At 37.7% G+C, this 24,481-nt stretch overlaps 1 protein-coding gene across 1 annotated transcript in view; it reads left to right on the forward strand.

Annotated features, from left to right (window-relative positions):
* LOC127487250 (phosphatidylinositol 3,4,5-trisphosphate 3-phosphatase TPTE2) overlaps positions 1 to 24,481 on the forward strand; it is a 102,544-nt gene that overhangs the window by 25,931 nt on the left and 52,132 nt on the right. The window contains exons 6-8 of the mRNA XM_070048955.2: positions 5,009 to 5,062; positions 11,861 to 11,914; positions 12,449 to 12,502. Coding sequence (XP_069905056.2) covers positions 5,009 to 5,062; positions 11,861 to 11,914; positions 12,449 to 12,502 — 162 coding nt within the window. The remainder of the gene's footprint in view (positions 1 to 5,008; positions 5,063 to 11,860; positions 11,915 to 12,448; positions 12,503 to 24,481) is intronic.

Below are 24,481 nucleotides of genomic sequence, written 5' to 3' on the forward strand. Positions count from 1 at the left end.
TCTGAAAAACTTAGCTTAAAATCAGCCTCCTTTCTGATTGTGTACTTTTGCTTTATAATCTCTTAGCCCAAACCAGGGTAAACTGCACTCTGTCACTATGGAAGACCCTAATGAATGGTGAGTTCGAACAAATTCTTTAAAAGAATTATTTTTATTCATGTGAGAGTGTTAGAGAGGTAGGTAGGTAGGTAGGTAGATAGAGAGACAGAGACAGAGACAGAGACAGAGAGAGAGAGGCCTTGCAAATGCTGGTCCACTTCCCAAATGGCTGCAATGGTGGAACTGGGCCAGTATGAACTAAAGAGCCAGGAGCTTCCTCTAGATTTCCCATGTGGGTGCAGGAGTCCTCTGCTGCCCTCTTAGGTGCACCAGCAGAAAGCTGGATCAGAAGTGCAGCAGCTAAGCCACGACCAGCACCCATGTGGGAGGCCTGGCACTGCAGACTGGGGTTTACCCACTACACCACGGCGGTGTCCCCCAGAGTTCCTGATCTCCCATGTGGGTGCAGGGCGCAAGGACTTGGGCCATCCTACACTGCCTTCCGGGGCCACAGCAGAGAGCTGGACTGGAAGAGGAGCAACCGGGACAGAACCGGCATGCCAACCGGGACTGGAACCTGGGTGCCAGCGCCACAGGCAGAGGATTAGCCTAGTGAGCCACGGTGCCGGCTGATTTCTTTGTTTCTTTTACAGAGAAGAGAAATAGAGAGTGCTTCCATCCCCTGGCCATCTCCCCAAATGGGCCCAAGGACCAGGGTTGGGCAAGGCTGAAGCTAGGAGCCAGGAGCAGCTTCTAGGTCTCCCATGTGGGTAAAGGGGTTAAAGGACTTTTATACAGTGAACTCAGAGAAGTATGAAAAAGTCACCGATTAATATCACTGTATTAAAGTCACTTTAAATGTAAATAACCTAATACAACATTACTAAAGGATAGGGTCAGATAGAAACGATCACAAATAATATCCAACCAAATAGTGTTTGCAAGAAACCTACTTTACGTATAAAGACACAAGTAGAATAAAAATGAGAGAATAGAGGAAGCCATTTCGTGCTGACACTAATTTTGAAAAAGCAAGAATGGCTGTATTAATTTCAGAAAAGGCAGAGTTCAAAGTAAGGAAATTGTCATTTGTAACAAGGGCCATTAAGTAATGATAAAGGAATGATTTTTGCAGGAAAACATAACAACCCTTTGACCAGACACCTCACCCTGAAGATATACAGACAGTCCTTAAGCATATCAAAACATGCTCACAGTCATACAGTGGTAGAGAGTTGCAAATTAACACGATAAGATACTAAAAAAATGTCTATTAGAAGGGCTAAAATCCCTGAAATATGCCAAAATACTGAAATATACCAATATACTGAAAATACCAAATACTGGCAAGGATGTGGAGCGGTGGGAACCCTCATTCATTGCTGGTGGGAATGCAAGATAATGCAGCCACTTTCCAAAACAGTTTGACAGTTTCTTGCAAAGCCAAACATAGTCTCACTATACAACCCAGAAAATGCACCCTTAAGTATTTACTCAATTGGCTTGAAAGTTATGTCCACATGGAAACTGACATACAGATATTTCTAGCAGCTTTATTCATAATTATTAAGCATTGGAAGCAACCAACATATCCTTCGATAGAGGAGTGTATAAACAAACCAGCATGTACATAAAATGGCATATTTGTCAGCACTAAAAATATTTGAACCATGTAGCCATGACAAAACTTGCTGAAACCTTGAATGCATATGGTTAAGTTAAAGAAGCCAATATGACAAGGCTACTTACTATATGATTCTAGCTATATGACATTCTAGAAAGGTATAGAGACAGGAAAAATGAGCAGTAGTTGTCAGGCACTGGTGGATGAGTAGAGGAATGAATAGGTAGGAGACAGGGAAGTTTTAGGGCAGGGAAATTTATGCTGTAATAATGGACATCTTCCCATATCAGAGTTCCTGTGTTGAGTGCTGGCCCCATCCCTGGTTCAACTTCCTAGTAATGTGAATGCTAAAATGCAGCAGGTGATAGGTAGTTGGATCCTTGCCAAGCATTTGGGAGACTCAGGTTGAGTTCCTGGTTCCATGCTTTGGCACAGGCCAGTTCTGGCTGTTGCAGGCACAGGTGAAAGAAGCTGATGGGTAGGAGGCTCTTTGTAGAAAAACTGAACATGAATTTTGAGTCATTTTTCCCATAGGCCAAAGATATTCATTACAAATACACAAAGTGCATTTTCCATGCAAAAGTATATTTCTCTTCTTTGTTTCTATCTATAGAACTCCTTTAAGCATTGTTTATAAAGCTGATCAGATATAGACCGCTTTCTTCAATTTTTGTTTGTCTCAGAATATCTATCTCTTCATTCATGAAATATAGCTAAGCTGGTCAAAGTATTCTGATAGACTTTTTTTTTTCAGAACTTGACTATATCTTTCTGTTTTCTCCTGGCCTGTATTGTTTCTGTTGAAACCACGGTTACTCTTCTAATGATGTTTCTAGTGAAGGTCACTTGATAATTTTCTCTGGCAGATTTTAATATTCTTTGTGTTGTACTTTAGAGAGTTTGACAGAATATGTCATGGTGAAGTTCTTTTCTAGTCATGTCTATTTGAGGTTCTGTGGGCCTTCTATCCTAGCATGTCCATATCTTTCTCTAGATATGGAAGGAACCTGGGATGTTTTCAGCCATTATTTCAATGAGTAGGTTTTCTAGTCCATTAATCCTCTGTTCTCTCTCAGGGATTCCCATAACTTGGATATTTATTTGTTTGGTAGTTTCCCAACGGTCTCATAGACTGTCTTCATTCTGTCTTTTTACTTTTTTGTTTGTTTGTTTTGATGACTGAGATGATATTCTAAATGATCTGTATTCAAACTCAGATATTCTTTCTTCTGTTTGATCAAGTCTGTTGTTGAGGCTTTCAACTGTATTTTTCAATTTTTATTAGATAAATATAAATTTTCAAAGTACAACTTTTGGATTATAGCGGTTTTCCCCCCCGTAATCACCCTCCTACCCACAATCATCCCATATTCCACTCCCTCTCCCATCCCATTCTTCATCAAGAGTCATTTTCAATTATCTTTATATACAGAAGATCAATTTAGTATGTACTAAGTAAAGATTTCAACATCAACTATATTTTTTATTTGATCTGGTGAGTTCATCCCCAAGATTTGTCTGGTTCTTCTTTAGGATGTCTATCTCCTTCCTGAATTTCTCATTGATTTTGTGCATTGTTTTCTGATTTTGTTTAGCTATTTATCTGTGTTCAGTTGTATCTCTTTGACCACCATATAATTATTCTTTTGAATACTTTTCCAGGCATTTCATCAATCTCTCTTCTTTGGGACCTAATACAAGAATGGTATTTTGTTCCAGACATACATGTGCACACAGACATAAATGTGTCTTTGAGCATTTCTAATAATTAATGTGAAAATATAATTAAAATGTAATGTACACTTTATATGAAATTTTTGAAATAAATTTGTGTACATAGCTATATTTATACACATGTATAATATATATACATGTTGATATTCAAACATCTGTCCAAAGCATGCATATGCACACACAGACACAATATACACAGAAGCCATGAAAAGAAATAGAGGTCAAGATATATAATATTTACTGGGAGAAGTATCCTTAGCAACTTAGACTCTATTTGACATAATCTAAATCTTCTCACAATAAGATCTGTAAATAACTTCAATTATATATATATATATACATATATAACTAAAGCTTTCCATTTATTGTCTCTACTGCATTGAGCCACAGAAAGAAAGAAATCTATGGGAAGCAAAAAAGAAAATAATGGACAGGAAAGAGTGACTTCCTTAGCAGAAATGATCAGAACTAATGGAACCTGGATGTGTCTCTCATACTCCAGTGCTCCGTCACTATATGAGTTTGGTGGCCCCAACCCAGTGTTATTTTGGAGAGTGCTGCAGGCTCAGGCCTGCAGTTACTTGGCTGTATGTTCAGAGAAGGAAAGTGAAATCTGTATGAAAGTAGGAAGGCGATTGAGAGACTTGAGAATTGTTATATAGGTGGTTTGGAGTGATGTGTACCAAACGTAAATTGAATTCAAAGGAAATGCTGAAGAAACAAAATGCTGTTGGGGGTGATGTTTTTGTGCAGTGGGTTAAGCCACCACTTGACTCTGGCATCCTATATTAGACTTACAGTTTGAGTACTGGCTGCACCGCTAATGATCCTGCTCCCTCCCAGTGCTTCCAAGAAGCAAGCAGAAGATGGCCCAAGAAATTGAGTCCCTGACACCTACATGGGAGACCCAGATGAAGTAGCTGGCTTCTGGCTTTGGCTTAGTCTAGGCCCAGTCATTGCAGGCATTTGAGGAGTAAACTAGTAGATGGAAGATCTATGTCTCCCTCTCTAGGATTCTGTCTTTCAAATGAACAAACTAATCTTTAAGAAAAGTTTTAAGACTACAGTCACTCCTAGGAATTTAGAAGCCTTGCTATTTTCACAGGACATAGCTATCCCTTAGTGGGATGTAATGTTTCATTTCTGATTTTTAAAAAAAATTTATTTATTTGAAAGGTAGAAGTACTGATGAGGGGGACAAGACAGAGATATCTGTCATCTGCAGATTCATTCCCTAGATGGCCCCTAAAGCCAGGAAGCCAGAACCTCCTTTCAGGTCTCTCATGTGGGTACATGGACCCAAGACTTAGACCAACTTCCTCTGATATCCCAGGCACATTGTGCAAGGAGCTTGATTGGAAGTGGACCAGCCAAGGAGAGATTGAGTGCCCAGTTCTGATGCCAGGATCCTAGATGGCAGCTTAATCAATGCCACTGCATTGGCCCTCATAAAGCTTCATTTCTAATAAAAATACAAACCATGTGCAGTGATATAATATGGCCATCTGGAGATCAACCAGTTCATGTCCATAATAAATGTAGTCATGTGAGCAAAAATAATAACATAAAATATTGTGTGATTTCTGACTTTGTATCTTTATATTCCCTTAGCTCACAGCCAAAAGAATCGACATCCATTACTTATGTGGAATCCATCAATGACAAGTGAGTGAAAAACAAATTCAATATGTGTATATGTATACATGAATCCCCCAAAAGACACAGGTAACAATACACAATACTTAAAATTAAGGTACTACCTGTGAACTGATTGATATAAAAATACACATGTGAATATCATTAATTTGGACATGGTAGATATTTTTGAAAACTAAAAATGAGGCCTCATGTGACAATGACTGTCTCAGAACTCTTAAATAAGTATATAATTGTTATTAAGGAAATAACTATTTCCCCTTGTCTTTCAGGTTTGCATTTATGTCAGATTATATACATTTATCTGTGTGTGTATATGTGGTGTGTTTGCATATGTATGGGTGTCTACATGAATAATCATCAAAAAGCACATGGAATATCTTTTCCCTCCTTTCATTTTCAGCCTGCGTGTATCTTGTTGGTGAGATGTGTTTCTTGTAGGCAGCAAATAGATGGGTTTTCTTTTTTTTTTCTTTTTTTTTATTTGACAGGTAGAGTTATAGACAGAGAGAGAGAGAGAGAGAGAGAGATATGTCTTCCTTCCGTTGGTTCACTCCACAAATGGCCGCTATGACACTGTGCCGATCTGAAGCCAGGAGCCAGGGGCTTCTTCCCAGTCTCCCATGTGGGTGCAGGGGCCTAAACATTTGGGCCATCCTCCAATGCCCTCCCAGGCCATAGCAGAGAGCTGGACTGGAAGAGCAGCAGCCAGGACTAGAACTGGCACCCAAATGGGAAGCTGGTACCACAGGTGGAGGATTAACCAAGTGAGCCATGGCACTGGCCCCAGATGGGTTTTCTTTTTTAATCCATTGAACCAGTCTCTGTCATTTACCTGGATAGATAGGTCATTTAAATTCAAGGAGACTACTGATAAATAACAACTTTGCCCTACCATCTTTCCATAAACATTCCTATTTTTTATTTTGTATTTCCTTTGTACTTTTACTGAGAGGTTTTCTGCCTTTACCTTCTTTCATAGTGATAACTATGTTTCTGTGTTTCTGTGTGCAGCACATCCTTAAGCATCTCTTGTAAGGCTGGGTTGGTGGTGACAAATTCTTTCAATTTCTGTTTGTTATGGAAGGTCTTTATTACACCTTCATTCATAAATGAGAGCTTTGCAGGGTTCACTATTCTGAAGACAATTTTTTCTTTTATTCTTGGACTATATATCACCATTCTCTCTTAGCTTTTAGGGTCTCTGATGAGAAATCTGTTGGTTGTAGATCTTTGGATTGTTTCTGGTGTTTCTAATTGTTCCATTGGTCTATCCATCTGTTTCTGTACCAGTACCAGGCTGTTTTGATTATAACTGCCCTGTATTATGTCTTAAAATCAGGTATTGTGATGCCTCCAGCTCTGTTTTTGTTGTATAAGATTGCTTTAGCTATTTAGATGTCCTGTGCCTCCATATGAATTTCAGATTCATTTTTTTTCTGCATCTGGGAAGAATGTCTGTGGTATTTTGATTAGTATTGCATTGAATCGGTAAATTGCTTTTGGAAGAATGGACATTTTGATGACATTAATTCTACCAATCTATGAACATGGAAGATTTTTCCATTTTTTGTACCTTTTTCTATTTCTTTAAAGTTTTGTAATTCTAATTATAGATACCTTGGACATCCTTGATTAAGTTTATTCCAAGGTATTTGATTTTGTAGCTGTGGTGATGTGATTGATCTTAGAAGTTCTTTCTCAGCCGTGGCATTGCCTGTGTGTACAAAGGCTCCTGATTTTTGTGTACTGATTTTATATCCTGGTGCTTTACCAAACTCTTCAGTGAGTTTCAATAGTCTCTTGGTGGAGTTCTTTGGATCCCCTAAATAAAGAATCATATCATCTGCAAAGAGGGATAGTTTGACTTCTTCCTTCCCAATTTGTACCCCTTTGATTTTTTTTCTTGCCTAATGGCTCTGGCTAAAACTTCCAGTACTATATCAAATAGCAATGCTGAGAGTGGGCATCCCTGTCTGGTACCAGATCTCAGTGGAAATGCTTCCAACATTTCCGCATTCAGTATGATGCTGGCTGTGGGTTTGTCATAAATTGCCATGATTTTGTTGAGGAATGTTCCTTCTATGTCCAGTTTGCTGAGGGTTTTAACAATCAAAGACTTGCATTTTATCAAATGCTTTCTCTGCATCTATTGAGATAACCATATGGTTTTTCTTCAGCAGTTTGTTAATGTAGTGCATCACATTGATAGATTTGCAAATGTTGAACCATCCCTGCATACCAGGGAAAAATCCCACTTGGTCTGGGTGGGTGATCTTTCTGGTGTGTTGTTGGATTCTATTGGCTAGAATTTTGTTGAGGCTTTTTGCGACTATGATCATCAGGAAAATTGGTCTGTATTCTCTTTCTCTATTAATCTTTTTCAGGTTTAGAAATTAAGGTGATGCTGGCTTCATAGAATTTGGGAGGATCCCCTCTCTTTCAATTGTTTTGAATAACTTGAGAAGAGTTTTAGTTAGTTCTTCTTTAAATGACTGGTAGAATTCAGCAGTGAATCCATCTAGTCCTGGGCTTTTCTTTTTTGGGAGGGCATTTATTACTGATTCAATTTCTGTCTTGGTTATGGGTCTGTTTAGGTTTTCTGTGTCTTCATGGCTCAAATTAGGGAGGTTGTATGTGTCCAGGAATCTATCCATTTCTGATAGATTTCCCTGTTTGCTGGTATACAACTCTTTGTAGTAATGTCTGATGATGTTTCAATTCTGTTTGTTTTTTCAAAAAACCAGCTCTTCATTTTGCTGATCTTTTGTATTGTTTTTTGAATTCAATTTTGTTGATTTCTCTCTAATTTGAATTATTTCTTTTCTCCTACTAGCTTTGGGTTTGCTTTGCTGTCATTTTTCTAGATCCTTGAGTTGCAATGATAGGTCATTTATTTGGTGCCTTTCCAATTCCTTGATGTAGGCACCTATTGCTATAAACTTTGCTCTTAACACTGCTTTTGCTGTATCCCGTAAGTTTTGATAAGTGTTGTCATCTTCGTTTCCAGAATAGTTTTGATTTCTCCTATGAACCACTGTTCATTCAGGAACGTGTTATTCAAACTCCATGTGTTTGCATATGCTCTAGAGATTCTCAAGTTGCTGATTTCCAGCTTCATTCCATTGTGGTCTTAGAAGATGCATGGTATGATTTCAATTTTTTTTTAATTTGCTGAGAGTTGCTTTATGGCCTAGTATGTAGTTAATCCTGGAGAAAGTTCCATGCACTGCTGAGAAGAATGTGTATTCTGCAACTTTAGGATGAAAACTTCTGTAGATATTGTTAGGTCTCATTTGGTCTATTGTGTTCACGTCAAGAGTAACTGTAGTCATTTGAGCTAAAATAATAAGATAAAACCTCGTGTGACTTCTGATTATATACCGTTATATTCCCTTAGGTCACACTCAGGAGAATCAACATCTAGTATATATGTGGAATCCATCAGTGACAAGTGAGTGAAATACAAACTCAGTGTGTATTTGTATACATGAATCCCCCAAAAGACACAGGTATGTTACTACCTGTCAACTGAATAATATTTAAATACATATGTGCACATCATGGTAGGTATATTTGATTTAAAATGAGGATTAATGTTACAATAATAATTAGCTCAGGACTCTTAAAACAGAAGTATATCCAGAGTGAAATAACTATTACTTTAAACACTAGTCTTCTAGGGTTGCATTTATGTCAGATTACATATATTTATTTGTGTGTGTATATGTGTGGTGTGTGTGTATATGAATGGGTGTGTGCATGAATAATCATCAAAAATTGCATGGAATATCTTTTTCCCTCCTTTCACTTTCAGTCTGCGTGCATCTTAGTTGGTGAGATATGTTTATGATAGGCAGCAAATAGATGGGTTTTGATTTTAATCCATTCAGCTAGTCTGTCTTTTAACAGGAGAGTTGAAGCCATTTACATTCAAGGGGACTATTGATAAGTAATGAAAATATGTACTCATGGTATGTTTGTGAACTTTAGAGACTAGAAACCAGAGCCTATCACCATTTAGAACCTAGGCAAATATCAAAATACCTGTGAGTGTGATGCACAGTGATCCTAGGGAGAAGAGAACCCATTTTGCAAGCAAAGACTTGGTAGTTGTAGGCAGGAAGCATGGCAAGAGACAGTCTTTTACACTCCTTTAATGTGTTCTCACAGTAGCATATGTAGCTACTTTTTCTAGGTTTTTGTATATATTTGGATTAAAGAGGAGTATGTCATAAGAGGAATATTTCTTCCTTCTGGTATTCACATTGAGTAACCCCTAGACAAAGCTCAAAGGAAATGTTCAGTATGCTAATGGATAGGAGTCTGTCTCTTTGTAGAAAAACTGAACATGAATTTTGAGTCATTTTTCCCATAGGCCAAAGATATTCATTACAAATACACAAAGTGCATTTTCCATGCAAAAGTATATTTCTCTTCTTTGTTTCTATCTATAGAACTCCTTTAAGCATTGTTTATAAAGCTGATCAGATATAGACCGCTTTCTTCAATTTTTGTTTGTCTCAGAATATCTATCTCTTCATTCATGAAATATAGCTAAGCTGGTCAAAGTATTCTGATAGACTTTTTTTTTTCAGAACTTGACTATATCTTTCTGTTTTCTCCTGGCCTGTATTGTTTCTGTTGAAACCACGGTTACTCTTCTAATGATGTTTCTAGTGAAGGTCACTTGATAATTTTCTCTGGCAGATTTTAATATTCTTTGTGTTGTACTTTAGAGAGTTTGACAGAATATGTCATGGTGAAGTTCTTTTCTAGTCATGTCTATTTGAGGTTCTGTGGGCCTTCTATCCTAGCATGTCCATATCTTTCTCTAGATATGGAAGGAACCTGGGATGTTTTCAGCCATTATTTCAATGAGTAGGTTTTCTAGTCCATTAATCCTCTGTTCTCTCTCAGGGATTCCCATAACTTGGATATTTATTTGTTTGGTAGTTTCCCAACGGTCTCATAGACTGTCTTCATTCTGTCTTTTTACTTTTTTGTTTGTTTGTTTTGATGACTGAGATGATATTCTAAATGATCTGTATTCAAACTCAGATATTCTTTCTTCTGTTTGATCAAGTCTGTTGTTGAGGCTTTCAACTGTATTTTTTATTTGATCTGGTGAGTTCATTCCCAAGATTTGTTTGGTTCTTCTTCAGGATGTCTACGTCCTTCCTGAATATCTCATTGATTTTGTGCATTGTTTTCTAATTTTTTTTTAACTATTTGTCTGTGTTCAGTTGTATCTCTTTGACCATCCGTAATTCTTTTGAATTCTTTCTCAGGCACTTCAACAATCTCTTTTCTTTGGGATATGATACAAGAATGGTATTTTGTTCCAGATATACATGTGTACACAGATATACATGTGTATATTAAAACTATGTTCAGAACATGGACGCACACACACACACACAAACACACACACACACATTATATACACAGAGGCATGAAAAGAAACAAAGGTCAAGAGATACAATATTTACCATGAGGAGTATCCTTAGCAACATAGACTATATTTGACATAATTTAAATCTTCTCAGTATAGGATCTGTAAATAACTTCAATTTACATATATATAACTTATATATATATATAAATATAATTGTGTTATTATATAATATAATTATATTATTATATATAATATATAATCTATTTTAATATATAAATATATATATTGGAGGGTGCCACAGGCTTAGGCCTGCATTACTTGACTGTATGTTTGGAGAAGAAAAGTGAATCCTGTATGAAAGTAGGAAGGCGATGGAGAGACTTGAGAATTGGGAACATAGGTGGTATGGAATGATGTATACCAAAAGTAAATTGAATTCAAAGTAAATGCTGAGAAACAAAAAGCTGTTGGGGCTGGTGCTGTGATGTATTGGGTCAAGTCACCAGTTGCGACACTGGCATCCCATATCAGACTTATGGTTTGAGTCCTGGCTGTACCAGTTCTGATCCTGCTCCCTCTCAATGCTTCTGGCAAGTAATTCAGTCCCTGCCACCCACATAGGAGACCCAGATGAAGTTCCTGGCTTCAGGCTTTGTTCTAGCCTAAGGCCTGCCATTGCAAGCATCTGGTGAGTAACCGAGTAGCTGGAAGATGTCTCAATGTCTCCATCTCTGGGATTCTGTCTTTCAAATAAAAAACTAATGCATAAGAAAAGTTTTAAGTTGGAGTCATTCCTTGGAATTTAGGTAATAATCAAGAGCTTCACATAATCCAGAAGCCTTGCGATTTTCACAGCATGTAGCTACCTCTTAGTGGAATTGATGTTTTATTTCTGTTTTTTTTATTATCTTATTTCTATATTTGAGGCCAAATATAGAGATCTGTCTATATATATATATATATAGAGGGGGCCAAAACAGAGATCTGTCCTCTGCAGGTTCCCTCACTAGATGGCCCCAATAGCTGGTGTGAGACTGGGCAAAAACCAGGAAGCCAGAGACTCCTTCCAGGTCTCCGATGTGGGTGAATGGCTGCAAGAACTTGTGCCATCTTCTGCTGATTTCCCAGGCACATTGGCAGGGGGCTTGATCAGAAGTGTAGCAGCTAGGTGGAGATCAAGTGCTCAGATCGGATGGCAGCATCCTAGGTGGCAGTTTAACCTATAGCTCTACACTGACGCCCATAATTTTTCATTTCTAATAAAAATACACACCAAGTTCAAACAGTGATACAACATGACCATCTGGAGATCAACCAGTTCATGTCCAGAATAACTGTAGTTATTTGAGCAAAAATGTTAAGATAAAATCTTGTGTGATTTCTGACTTTGTATCTTTATATTCCCTTAGCTCACAGCCAAAGGAATCAACATCCATTACTTTTGTGGAATCCATCAATGACAAGTGAGTGAAAAACAAATTCAATATGTGTATATGCATACATGTGATGTTTCATTTGTGTTTTCTTTTTTAAGTTTTATTTCTTACTTGAAAGATGGAAATACAAGGAGGGATGGGGCAGAGAGATCTATCCTCTGCAGGTTCCCTCGCTAGATGGCCCCATTAGCTGGGATGAGACTGGGCAAAAGCTAGGAAGCCTAACCTCCTTTCAGGTCACCTATGTGAGTGCAATGGCCCAAGCATTTAGACTTTCTTCTGCTGCTTTCCAGGGACATTTGGCAAGGAGCTTGGTTGGAATTGGAGCAGCCAAGTAGTGATCAAGCACCAACTGAGATGCCAGTGTCCTAGGTGGCAGCTTCACCTATGCTACTACACTGGCCCCCATAAAGTTTCATTTCTAATAGAAATACACACCAGTGTAACATGACCATCTGGAGATCAACCAGTTCATGTCCAGAATAACTGTAGTTATTTGAGCAAAAATGTTAAGATAAAATCTTGTGTGATTTCTGACTTTGTATCTTTATATTCCCTTAGCTCACAGCCAAAGGAATCAACATCCATTACTTTTGTGGAATCCATCAATGACAAGTGAGTGAAAAACAAATTCAATATGTGTATATGTATACATGAATCCCCCAAAATACACAGGTAAGTGTACACTATCCTTAAAATTAAGGTACTACCTGTGAACTGATTGATATACAAATACACATGTGCATATCACTGATTTGAATGTGGTAGGTACTATTGAAAATTAAAAATGAGGCTTCATGTGACAATAATGACTATATCAGGACTATTAAAAGAGTAGTATATCCAGAGAGAACTAAATATTACTTTAATCCTTTGTCTTTTAGGGTTGCATTTATATCAGATTACATACATCTGTGTGTATATATGTTGTGTGTGTATGTGTACAGGTTTATCCATGAGTAATCATCAAAAGGTGTATAGAGTGGCACACATGGAAGGTTGATACTACTTGCAGCTGTGGCATCACAGATTGCAGTGCTGGTCCCAGTCTTGGTTGTTGCCTGTCCAATCTAACTTCCTGTTAATGCATCTTGAAAGGATGTGGATGATGACTCAACATTAGACCCTGTCACCCACATGGGGAATTGAGATGGAGTTTCTGCCTCCTGACATTGCCCTGGTGCAGCCCTTGTTGAAGCCAGTAAAGGATAGCTATATTTCTCTCTGTCCTTCTCTTGCTCTTGCTCTTGCTCTCTCTCTCCCACTCTTTGTCCCTCTGTTTTTCAAGTAAATCTTTTCTTTTCAGTTTCATTAAATGAATTTATTTATTAAAATAGTTTAACTCCAAATACAACTGTTGAATTTGTATTGAGTTATAACTACAATTCATGTTTCAATTGAAATGTCAAGATTTAACAGCTGACACTGTTTAAAAAAATAAGCCATTGTTAAATTTTAAATGGTCAGTTGTATTAGAGTTCAACAATTAACTGTGAACTATATCTCTGGGAAACCCCAAATCAATAATGTTAAGTTTGTTTCCAAAACCCACTGCAGTCATTCTTGAAACCCTGATCAAGATTTAACAGATGCACAATGACATGTTAAAAAAAAAAAAGACTCCCCCCATAGTCTTTAACATTTCATTGGCTATGGAGACAATTAAGCTTAATCAGTGCTAACACAAAACTACTGAGAAAAAAAAAAAAAACACTGGAAAAAAAAGACAAACAAAAACTCAACATCAGCACACAAAACAATTATCTTCATAGGAACACTGAGAACACTCAAACTGGAAAACCCTGAAAGAAAATGCCAGACATCCTTAGGTAACATTTCCTCATATAGGAAAGCAAATATCAGTAGTTTTAAATACAGAAAAGTGATGGCAACTATAGTGATCAGAGGTGAAACTTCAGTCCTAACTCTACAAACCAAAGGAGAAAAATGATCGAAGCACCCTCTGATAGTTTAAGAAAAGATTTTACATAATACTTTCGATCAGATGCCAGCTGGTTTTCTTGTAAGTTCAACAAAATGAAAGGCAGAGTTACCATTGGCATCACAGCTGAAAAAAACAAAAGTTGTAATATTAAAATAAAACAACTTAAAATAAATGCTGCTCTTGTATAAAAATAAAAACCAAAACAAAACCTTATCACGATAGTTAAAGAAAAAGAGGGTCTTTGGATCAAACCATAATATTTTTAGGCATGTTAGAAATTCAGGCCGGCGCTGCGACTCACTAGGCTAATCCTCTGCCTGCAGCGCCGGTACCCCGGGTTCTCGTCCCGGTTGGGGTGCCGGATTCTGTCCCGGTTGCTCCTCTTCCAGTCCAGCTTTCTGCTGTGACCCGGGAAGGCAGTGGAGGATGGCCCAAGTGCTTGGGCCCTGCACTCTCATGGGAGACCAGGAGGAAGCACCCAGCTCCTGCTTCAGATTGGTGCAGCACGCCTGCCGTAGTGGCCATTTGGGGGGTGAACCAATGGAAGGAAGACCTTTATCTCTCACTAACTCTGCCTGTCAAAAAAAAAAAAAAGAAAGAAAGAAAGAAAAAAGAAAAGAAAAAGAAAGAAATTCAAACTCACCTATCTAGCTGCTAGTCTGATCAGGGCATAGAATAATGACCCAAGGTCACCAATTTTCCTCTGTTGACACCAGTATTTCTTATGCCAACAAATACAGTCTTCCCATTGTTAAGCTTTGTATTAACATCTCAACAGACAAATTCTCTCAAACTGAGTTTTGTTCATACCAAATGAATACCAATAATAAGAGCACAGGTGGACCCATCTCCAGGTCTTGGAAATTTTGTTATCTTGTCACAAAATGTGTAGGGCTATATGGGAACATTGATCAGGTAGCCAAATCAGTTATTATTAACATCTGTCCAGTAAAAGCCCACCTTAGTATCTGATAGAAACATTTTTAACTAAAACCATAAATGTAAGATAATCTTTTCCAGCTTACATTTTGCCAAGTCTTTCACATTTTTAACCTATTTATAACATCTGCATAGCAATCCAAAATTAAAACTGCAAAATTTTCATAGTTGCTTCCAAAATGCAATCTTAGTTGTCATAAATTTCTATTAATTATAGAATTCTCAGAAACCAGAACATTCTGGGAAGTTAGAAGCTTCAAAACCCCACCAATTCACTAATGAATGTTTCCTATTTCCGTAAACTATACTTCTTGAATCTGATTTCCCTGCATTTGAGTCAAATCAATTTTTATATAGTCAAATATATTTTCAATAAAGTTGGTCAAAACTTTCTGTCTTTTACACAAGGAGCTTCATAAATGAGGATTATAAAAATTATACCAAAGCTTGGAAATATTCACAATGGAAACATTCTTGATAGCCATGGCCTGGCTTTAATTTCTTCAGTTTCCTTATCTATGAAAATCCTACCCAGCTTTTTTCCCATCCTATAACCTTAATGCCAGTTATTAAGCACTTCAGGGGGTGGGCTACCAATAATTTCAATAATGTATAAAAGACACTCAACTAATTTAAAAGAAAAAGTCTTTGATACAGCATATTCTGCAGTATAGATTCTCAGTGTAGGCAATTATTTCCAACTTGTGCCAAATTCTTAGGAACCATAAATACATGGACACACAGCATACACTCTTCTCTCAGCTACACACATAAGACAAAAGGTTACTTGCACAAGACTGTGAAACTAAGCAAATTTGGGGTGGTACATAGATCTCAGGATCAGTGATATAGCAGTTCTGAAGGCTAAATTTATCTCCAGCGGCCCAGCTCAAGATAATCTTTTGTCAGCTTTAAAAACTCCAGTAAGGGCCAGTGCCATGGCTCAATAGGCTAATCCTCCACCTGCAGCACCAGCACACCGGGTTCTAGTCCCGGTTGGGGTGCTGGATTCTGTCCTGGTTGCCCCTCTTCCAGGCCAGCCCTCTGCTATGGCCTGGGAGGGCAGTGGAGGATGGCCCAAGTACTTGGGCTCTGCACCCACATGGGAGACCAGGAGAAGCACCTGCCTCCTGTGCCATTGAAGAGTAAACCAACGGCAAAAAAAGGAAGACCTTTCTCTCTGTCTCTCTCTCTCTCACTATCCACTCTGCCTGTTTAAAAAAAAAAAACACTCCAGTTAGTTGAAAGCTCTTCTACACTTGATTGTAAAGCTTATGAATAGGTTTTTCCTGTGCTATTAGTCATGCAAATGATAAATACTTCACAGCTATGAAAACCAAAAATATCAGAGCTTGAGCACCTTTTCAAAACAAAATATTCATTCTAGTTTTACGTGCCACTTCAGTAATCAGGGCAAAACTATTATACAAAAATCTTTATGCAATTCTCCAGGAAAATTAAAGGTAAAAGGCTTTTTTGTCCTTCACCTTCCACTCTGTAATTTATGTTCTATTTTTAAGCCAGAATTATTTCACATGGTTATTCGATTTTTTTAAAATGTCTGTTAGAAAGCTCTGCTACAGCAAACTGGATTTTCACAGCCTGTTAGCCAAGGGTCATGCCACAACCATAGCCCTTAAAGGCAAGGAGGAATTTGCTGCTTCAATGAGTGTAAAAGTGCCAGGAATTTGTACTGTCCTGTGAGGTTTCTGCAGATGGAAACACATGGATGCAACATGGCTTCATTTTCCTTAGATGATGGTACTAGCTAATTGTTAGTAAGGCGAGGCAATCTCTCCTCATTACAGTTGCTTCCTTCTTGTTGAGTAAAGTAATGCAGACCATCCCTGCTTGGTTAACAGAGGGTGGGTTTGGGGTTTTAATTCTGATCCAACCCTTGTAAGAGCCTCCATTTCCTGTGGCAAAGCACGTGATTTAACAAATTCAAAAGCCAGATTGTGTTTTTATAGAATCTGTACTTTTGTTTGATCAAAGACTGATGTGTGAGTTAGTTCCATGTCACAAATTAGGATAACATCTACAATTAAGCATCAGTTTTGGAAAACACAACCTTGTCAGCTGAGCAGACTCCCTCTCTGCAATGCTGCTGACAGGTCAGCTGTTGCTATCTTCCTTGATGGAATACATTGGTTGGAAGCTCTATACCAAGTACTAAAACTCAGTACTCTCTTAGCAAAATATTCCCCTTTACTTAACTTTTTTTTGACAGGCAGAGTTAGACAGTGAGAGAGTGAGAGAGAGAGAGAGACAGAGAGACAGAGAAAGGTCTTCCTTCCATTGGTTCACCCCACAAATGGCTGTTATGGCCAGCACGCTGCACCGATCCGAATCCAGGAGCCAGGTGCTTCCTCCAAATATTTTAATTATAAGCGGTCATGGGAATTCTTCTGGTTTCTCCTTCATGGTTATTTTTTTAAGTTATGTATTTGCTGCTTCTGTCAACTCAGCAACAATGTCATCATTGCTTTCAAGTGAAGTGTTTCATAGGCAAGGAAGACGACCATGAGAGGTGAAAATAAAGAGGGACATAAGAATGAGGACTCTGGACATAGTAAATGGTATGTGGATCTATAAAATGTAGTTTGAGTTTGTAATAAATGTCCTTTCCAAAGACTCTTACAAGCTGGTGTTAAGATAATAGGTACTTAAATCTGCATATATTACAACTTTCACAAGCCTAATATATTCATTTCCACCACAAAGAGCTTCATTTCTAATTTTTTAAAAAGCCAGATTGAAAAATAGTGATATCTATATCTATATATCACATCAGTTTTTAGAATGAATGTAATTAGTTGACACAAAAAGGTAAGATATCTTACCCCATGGTATCTCACTATTTACTTTTTAATTCTTTAGACCAAATACAGAAGAATTGACATATGAAAATTATGAGGAAGCACCCAGTACCATGTGAGTTATAAATTTTAAAAGTTATAGATGTATTTGTGTGTATACATATACACCAAACCCGTATATATGCATAACTAAATATAGGGCAGAACTTCTAAGAACTCATGAAAATGGAATTCAAATAAAAGCTTATGTTGAAATTCATGCACAGAGATATCTTTAAAAAGTTTTTGGAATATGAATATTATTAACAAACTGTGAATGCATTCCCAAAATTTGCAGCTAATTTTAATTCCATTTTCTCAAAAACTATCACGAGTACCCTATGTATGTTCATACACAAAGGTATTTCTTTTAATACACACACACACACACACACACACACAAGTAAGACTATGAAAAAGAAAACAAGGTTGAAATTTATAAGTCTACTCTTGGGAGTATCCTTGACAACTGATGAAACCTTTTGTATCATTTAAATGTTCTCATTTTCAAAAATGTAGTGAATTTTCTGTTTTCTTTTTAGTTTAAACTGGATGAGAGGAGAGTTGTGAGTGGGATGATTCTTCCAGTCTGTATATTTGTCATTCTTAGTAACAGCCGATCCTGTAAGAAAGTCTGCCACCATATGGGACTGGTGCTCCAAACCCATTCTGAAACTCATTATGATTTTGACTCAGGCCCGCAGCATGGATTCATGGAGTACAATGTGATATTGCAATACATGTATTCCATATAATGAGCACATCAGAGTAAATAACATTCATTACCATAAGCGTTATTTCTTTGTGTTGAAACATTTAAAGTTCTCTCTTCTAACTATCTTGAAATATATGGTATATTACCAATAACAGTAATAACCCTACTTGCAATAGAATATTAAAACTTATTCTTGATAATTGTAACTTTAAAAATGATTTATTCATTTTAAAGAGCTTGAGAGAGAAAGAAAATCTTCCATCCATGTTCACTCCCCAAATGTCCACAAAAGCCTGGTCTGGGCTAGGTTGAAGTGAAAAACCAGGAAACCCTTCTCTCCTACATAGGTGGCAGGAGCCCAAACATTTTGGCCATCTTCCATTGCTTTCCTAGGCATATTAGCAGGAAGCTGGATTAGAAGTCAAGCAGCTTGGACTCAACCGTGCTCCAATATGGCATGTGGGTGTCACAAGCAGCAGCTTAACTTCACTGTGCCATAATACCACACCCTCTGATTTTAACTTTTTTTTAACTTTTATTTAATGAATATAAATTTCCAAAGTACAGCTTATGGATAACAATGGCTTCCCCCTCATAACATCCCTCCCACCCACAACCCTCCCCTCTCCCACTCCCTCTCCCCTTCCATTCACATCAAGATTCATTTTTGATTCTCTTTATCTACAGAAGATCAGTTTAACATACATTAAGTAAAGATTTCAACAGTTTGCTCCCACACAGAAACATAAAGTGAAAAATAATAGATGATTTTTTAAATGATGATGAAATCAGATCAGACCTATTGTCATGTTTAATCCCAGTGAGAGTCAAGTTGGGAATTGATAATTTCTTCTTCTTCTTTTTTTTTTTTTTTTTTTACAGAAGATCAGTTTAGTATACATTAAGTAAAGCTTTCAACAGTTTGCACCCCCATAGAAACACAAAGTGAAATATACTGTTTGAGTACTCGTTATAGCATTAAGTCTCAATGTACAGCACGCTAAGGACAGAGATCCTACATGAGGAGCGAGTGCACAGTGACCCTTTGTTGTTGACTTTACAAATTGACACTCCTGTTTATGGCATCAGTAATCTCCCCATGCTCCAGTCATGAGTTTCCAAGGCTATGGAAGCCCCTTGAGTTCTCCGACTCTTATCTTGTTTAGACAAGGTCATAGTCAAAGTGGAGGTTCTCTCCTCCCTTCAGAGAAAGATACCTCCATCTTTGAAGACCTGTTCTTTCCACTGGGATCTCACTCACAGAGATCTTTCGTTTAGTTATTTTATTTTATTTTATTTTTTTTTTTTTTGCCAGAGTGTCTTGGCTTTCCATGCCTGAAATACTGTCATGGGTTTTTCAGCCAGATCCGAATGCCTTTAGGGCTGATTCTGAGGCCAGAGTGCTGTTTAGGACATCTGCGATTCTATGAGTCTGCTGAGTATCTCACTTCCCATGTTGGATCACTCTCCCCTTTATTTATTCTATCGGTTAGTATTAGCAGGTACTAGACTTGTTTATGTGATCCCTTTGACTCTTAGTCCTTTCATTATGATCAATTGTGAACTGAAAATTGATCACTTGGACTAGTGAGATGGCATTGGCACATGCCACCTTGATGGGATTGAATTGGAATCCCCTGGTATGTTTCTAACTCTACCATTTGAGGCAAGTCAGCCTGAGCATGTCCCAAATTGTACATCTCTTCCCTCTCTTATTCCCACTCTTACGTTTAACAGGGATCACATTTCAGTTAAATTTCAACACTTAAGAATAACTGTGTATTAATTACAGAATTAAACCAGTCATATTAAGTAGAGTAGACAAAAAAACTACTAAGAGGGATAATGTATTAAGTTGTTCATTAACAGACAGGGCTATGCTGATCAAGTCACCATTTCTCATACTGTCCATTTCACTTCAACAGGTTTCCTTTTTGGTGTTCAGTCAGTTGTCACCAATCAGGGAGGACATATGGTATTTGTCCCTTTGGGACTGGCTTATTTCACTCAGCATGATGTGTTCCAGATTCCTCCATTTTGTTGCAAATGACTGGATTTCGTTGTTTCTTACTGCGGTATAGTATTCTAAAGAGTACATATCCCATAATTTCTTTATCCAGTCTACCATTGATGGGCATTTAGGTTGGTTCCAGGTCTTGGCTATTGTGAATTGTGCTGCAATAAACATTAGGGTGCAGACCGCTTTTTTGTTTGCCAATTTAAATTCCTTTGGGTAAATCCCAAGGAGTGGGATTGCTGGGTCGAATGGTAGGGTTATAATCAGGTTTCTGAGGAATCTCCAGACTGACTTCCATAGTGGTTTGACCAGTTTGCATTCCCACCAACAGTGGGTTAGTGTCCCTTTTTCCTCACATCCTCGCCAGCATCTGTTGTTGGTAGATTTCTATATGTGAGCCATTCTAACCGGGGTGAGGTGGAATCTCATTGTGGTTTTGATTTGCATTTCCCTGATTGCTAGTGACCTTGAACATTTTTTCATGTGCCTGTTGGCCATTTGGATTTCCTCTTTTGAAAAATGTCTATTGAGGTCTTTGGCCCATTTCTTAAGTGGGTTGTTGGTTTTGTTTTTGTGGAGTTTCTTGATCTCTTTGTAGATTCTGGTTATTAACCCTTTATCTGTTGCATAGTTTGCAAATATTTTTTCCCATTCTGTCATTTGTCTCTTCACTCTCCTGTTTCTTTTGCAGTACAGAAACTTCTCAATTTGATGCAATCCCAATAGTTGATTTTGGCTTTGACTGCCTGTGCCTCCCGGGTCTTTTCCAGAAATTCTTTGCCTGTGCCAATATCTTGAAGAGTTTCTCCAATGTTCTCTAATAACTTGATGGTGTCAGGTCATAGATTTAGGTCTTTAATCCACGTTGAGTGGATTTTTGTGTAAGGTGTAAGGTAGGGGTCTTGCTTCATGATTCTGCATGTGGAAATCCAGTTTTCCCAGCACCATTTATTGAATAGACTGTCCTTGCTCCAGGAATTGGTTTTAGATCCTTGATCAAATATAAGTTGGCTGTAGATGTTTGGGTTGATTTCTGGTGTTTCTATTCTGTTCCATTGGTCTATCCATCTGTTTCTGTACCAGTACCATGCTGTTTTGATTACAACTGCCCTGTAGTATGTCCTGAAATCTGGTATTGTGATGCCTCCGGCTTTGTTTTTGTTGTACAAGATTGCTTTAGCTATTCGAGGTCTATTGTGCCTCCATATGAATTTCAGCATCATTTTTTCTAGATCTGAGAAGAATGTCTTTGGTATCCTGATTGGAATTGCATTGAATCTATAAATTGCTTTTGGGAGAATGGACATTTTGATGATGCTGATTCTTCCAATCCATGAGCATGGAAGATTTTTCCATTTCTTGGTATCCTCTTCTATTTCTTTCTTTAAGATTTTGTAATTCTCATCATAGAGATCTTTAACGTCCTTGGTTAAGTTTATTCCAAGGTATTTGATTGTTTTTGTAGCTATTGTGAATGGGATTGATCTTAGCAGTTCTTTCTCAGCCATGGCATTGCTTGTGTATACAAAGGCTGTTGATTTTTGTGCATTGATTTTATATCCTGCCACTTTGCCAAACTCCTCTATGAGTTGCAATAGTCTCTTAGTAGAGTTCTTTGGATCCCCTAAGTAAAGAATCATATCGTCTGTAAAGAGGGATAGTTTGACTTCTTCCTTCTCAATTTGTATTCCTTTAATTTCTTTTTCTTGTCTGATGGCTCTGGCTAAAACTTCCAGAACTATGTTAAATAGCAGTGGTGAGAGTGGGCATCCCTGTCTGGTGCCAGATCTCAGTGGAAATGCTTCCAACTTTTCCCCATTCAATAGGATGCTGGCCGTGGGCTTTTCATAAATTGCTTTGATTATATTGAGGAATGTTCCTTCTATACCCAATTTGCTTAGAGTTTTCATCATGAAAGGGTGTTGAATCTTATCGAATGCTTTCTCTGCATCTATTGAGATAATCATATGGTTTTTCTTCTGCAGTCTGTTAATGTGGTGAATCACATTGATTGATTTGCGAATGTTGAACCATCCCTGCATACGAGGAATAAATCCCACTTGGTCTGGGTGGATGATTTTCCTGATGTGTTGTTGTATTCTATTGGCGAGAATTTTATTGAGGATTTTTGCGTCTATGTTCATCAGGGATATTGGTCTATAATTTTCTTTCAGTGCTGCATCTTTCTCTGGCTTAGGGATTAAGGTGATGCTGGCTTCATAGAAAGAATTTGGGAGGATTCCCTCTTTTTCGATTGTTCTGAATAGTTTGAGAAGAAATGGGATTAGTTCTTCTTTAAATGTCTGGTAGAATTCCGCAGTGAATCCATCTGGTCCTGGGCTTTTCTTTGTTGGGAGGGCCTTTATTACTGTTTCAATTTCTGTCTCAGTTATGGGTCTATTTAGGTTTTCGATGTCTTCCTGGTTCAATTTAGGTAGATTGCATGTGTCCAGGAATCTATCCATTTCTGATAGATTTTCCTGTATGCTGGCATACAAGTCCTTGTAGTAATTTCTGATGATTCTTTTTATTTCTGTGGTGTCTATTGTCATGTTTCCTTTTTCATCTCTGATTTTATTGATTTGAGTCTTTTCTCTTCTTTTTTTTTAGTAAGTTGGGCCAATGGGGTGTCAATTTTGTTTATTTTTTCAAAAAACCAGCTTCTCGCGTGGCTGATTTTTTGTAATGTTTTTTTGGATTCAATCCTGTTAATTTCTTCTCTGATTTTAATTATTTCTCTTCTCCTACTAGATTTGGGTCTGGTTTGCTGCAGTTTTTCTAGGTCCTTGAGATGCGCTGAAAGCTCATTTATTTGGTGCCTTTCCAATTTCTTGATATAGGCCCCTATTGCTATAAACTTGCCTCTCAGTACTGCTTTTGCTGTATCCCATAAGTTTTGATATGTTGTGTTGTTATCCATTTAGTTCCGGAAAATTTCTGATTTCTCTTTTCATTTCTTGAATGACCCAGTGTTCATTCAGGAGCATGTTGTTCAGTCTCCATGTGTTTGCATACTTTCTGAGGTTTCCTGAGTTGCTAATTTCCAGCTTCATTCCACTGTGGTCTGAGAAGCTGCATGGTATGATTCTAATTCTTTTAAATTTGCTGAGACTTGCTTTATGGCCTAGTATGTGATCAATCCTAGAGAAGGTTCCATGCACTGCTGATAAGAATGTAAAGTCTTTAGATGTAGGATTGAAAGTTCTGTAGATATCTGTTAGATCCATTTGGGCAATAGTGTCAATTAAGTCTGCTGTTTCCTTGTTGATCTTCTGTCCGGATGATCTATCTATTTCTGAGAGTGGAGTATTGAAGTCCCCCAGTACTATTGTATTGGAATCTAAGTCTCCCTTTAAGTCCCTTAACATATCTTTTAAATAGACTGGTGCCCTGTAATTAGGTGCATATACATTTATAATAGTTACATCTTCCTGTTGAATTGAACCCTTAATCATTATATAGTGTCACTCTTTGTCTCTCTTAACAGTTTTTGTATTAAAGTTTATTTTGTCTGATATTAATATGGCTACAACTGCTTTTTTTTGGTTTTTGTTGGCATGGCATATCTTTTTCCAACCTTTCACTTTCAGTCTGCATGCATCTTTGTTAGAGAGATGTGTTTCTTGTAGACAACAGATATTTGGGTGTTGTTCCTTAAGCCAGTCAGCCAGTCTTTGTCTTTTAACTGGACAGTTCAGGCCATTCACGTTTAATGTGACTATTGATACATAGTGACTTTGCCCTGCCATTTTCCCAGAGATATTTTCTAGTATATGCTTTGAGCTTCCCATGCTCTTTTACTGGTGGTTTTTCTTCCTTTCCCTTCTTTCATATTGATGGCCGTGTTTCTGTGTTTCTGAGTGTAGCACATCTTTAAGTATCTTTTGCAGGGCCGGACGAGTGGCCACACAGTCTTTCAATTTCTGTTTGCTATGAAAGGTCTTTATTTCACCTTCATTCACAAATGACAGCTTAGCAGGATATAATATTCTGGGCTGGCAATTTTTCTCTCTTAGCACCTGTGCTATGTCTCACCATTCCCTCCTAGCCTGTAGTGTTTCTGATGAGAAGTCTGCTGTGAGTCTGATTGGAGATCCTCTGAGAGTAATCTGACATTTCT

The sequence above is a fragment of the Oryctolagus cuniculus genome, chromosome 9, assembly GCF_051225735.1.
Source record: "Oryctolagus cuniculus isolate XC-2025 breed Fujian yellow rabbit chromosome 9, ASM5122573v1, whole genome shotgun sequence".
NCBI lineage: Eukaryota > Metazoa > Chordata > Mammalia > Lagomorpha > Leporidae > Oryctolagus > Oryctolagus cuniculus.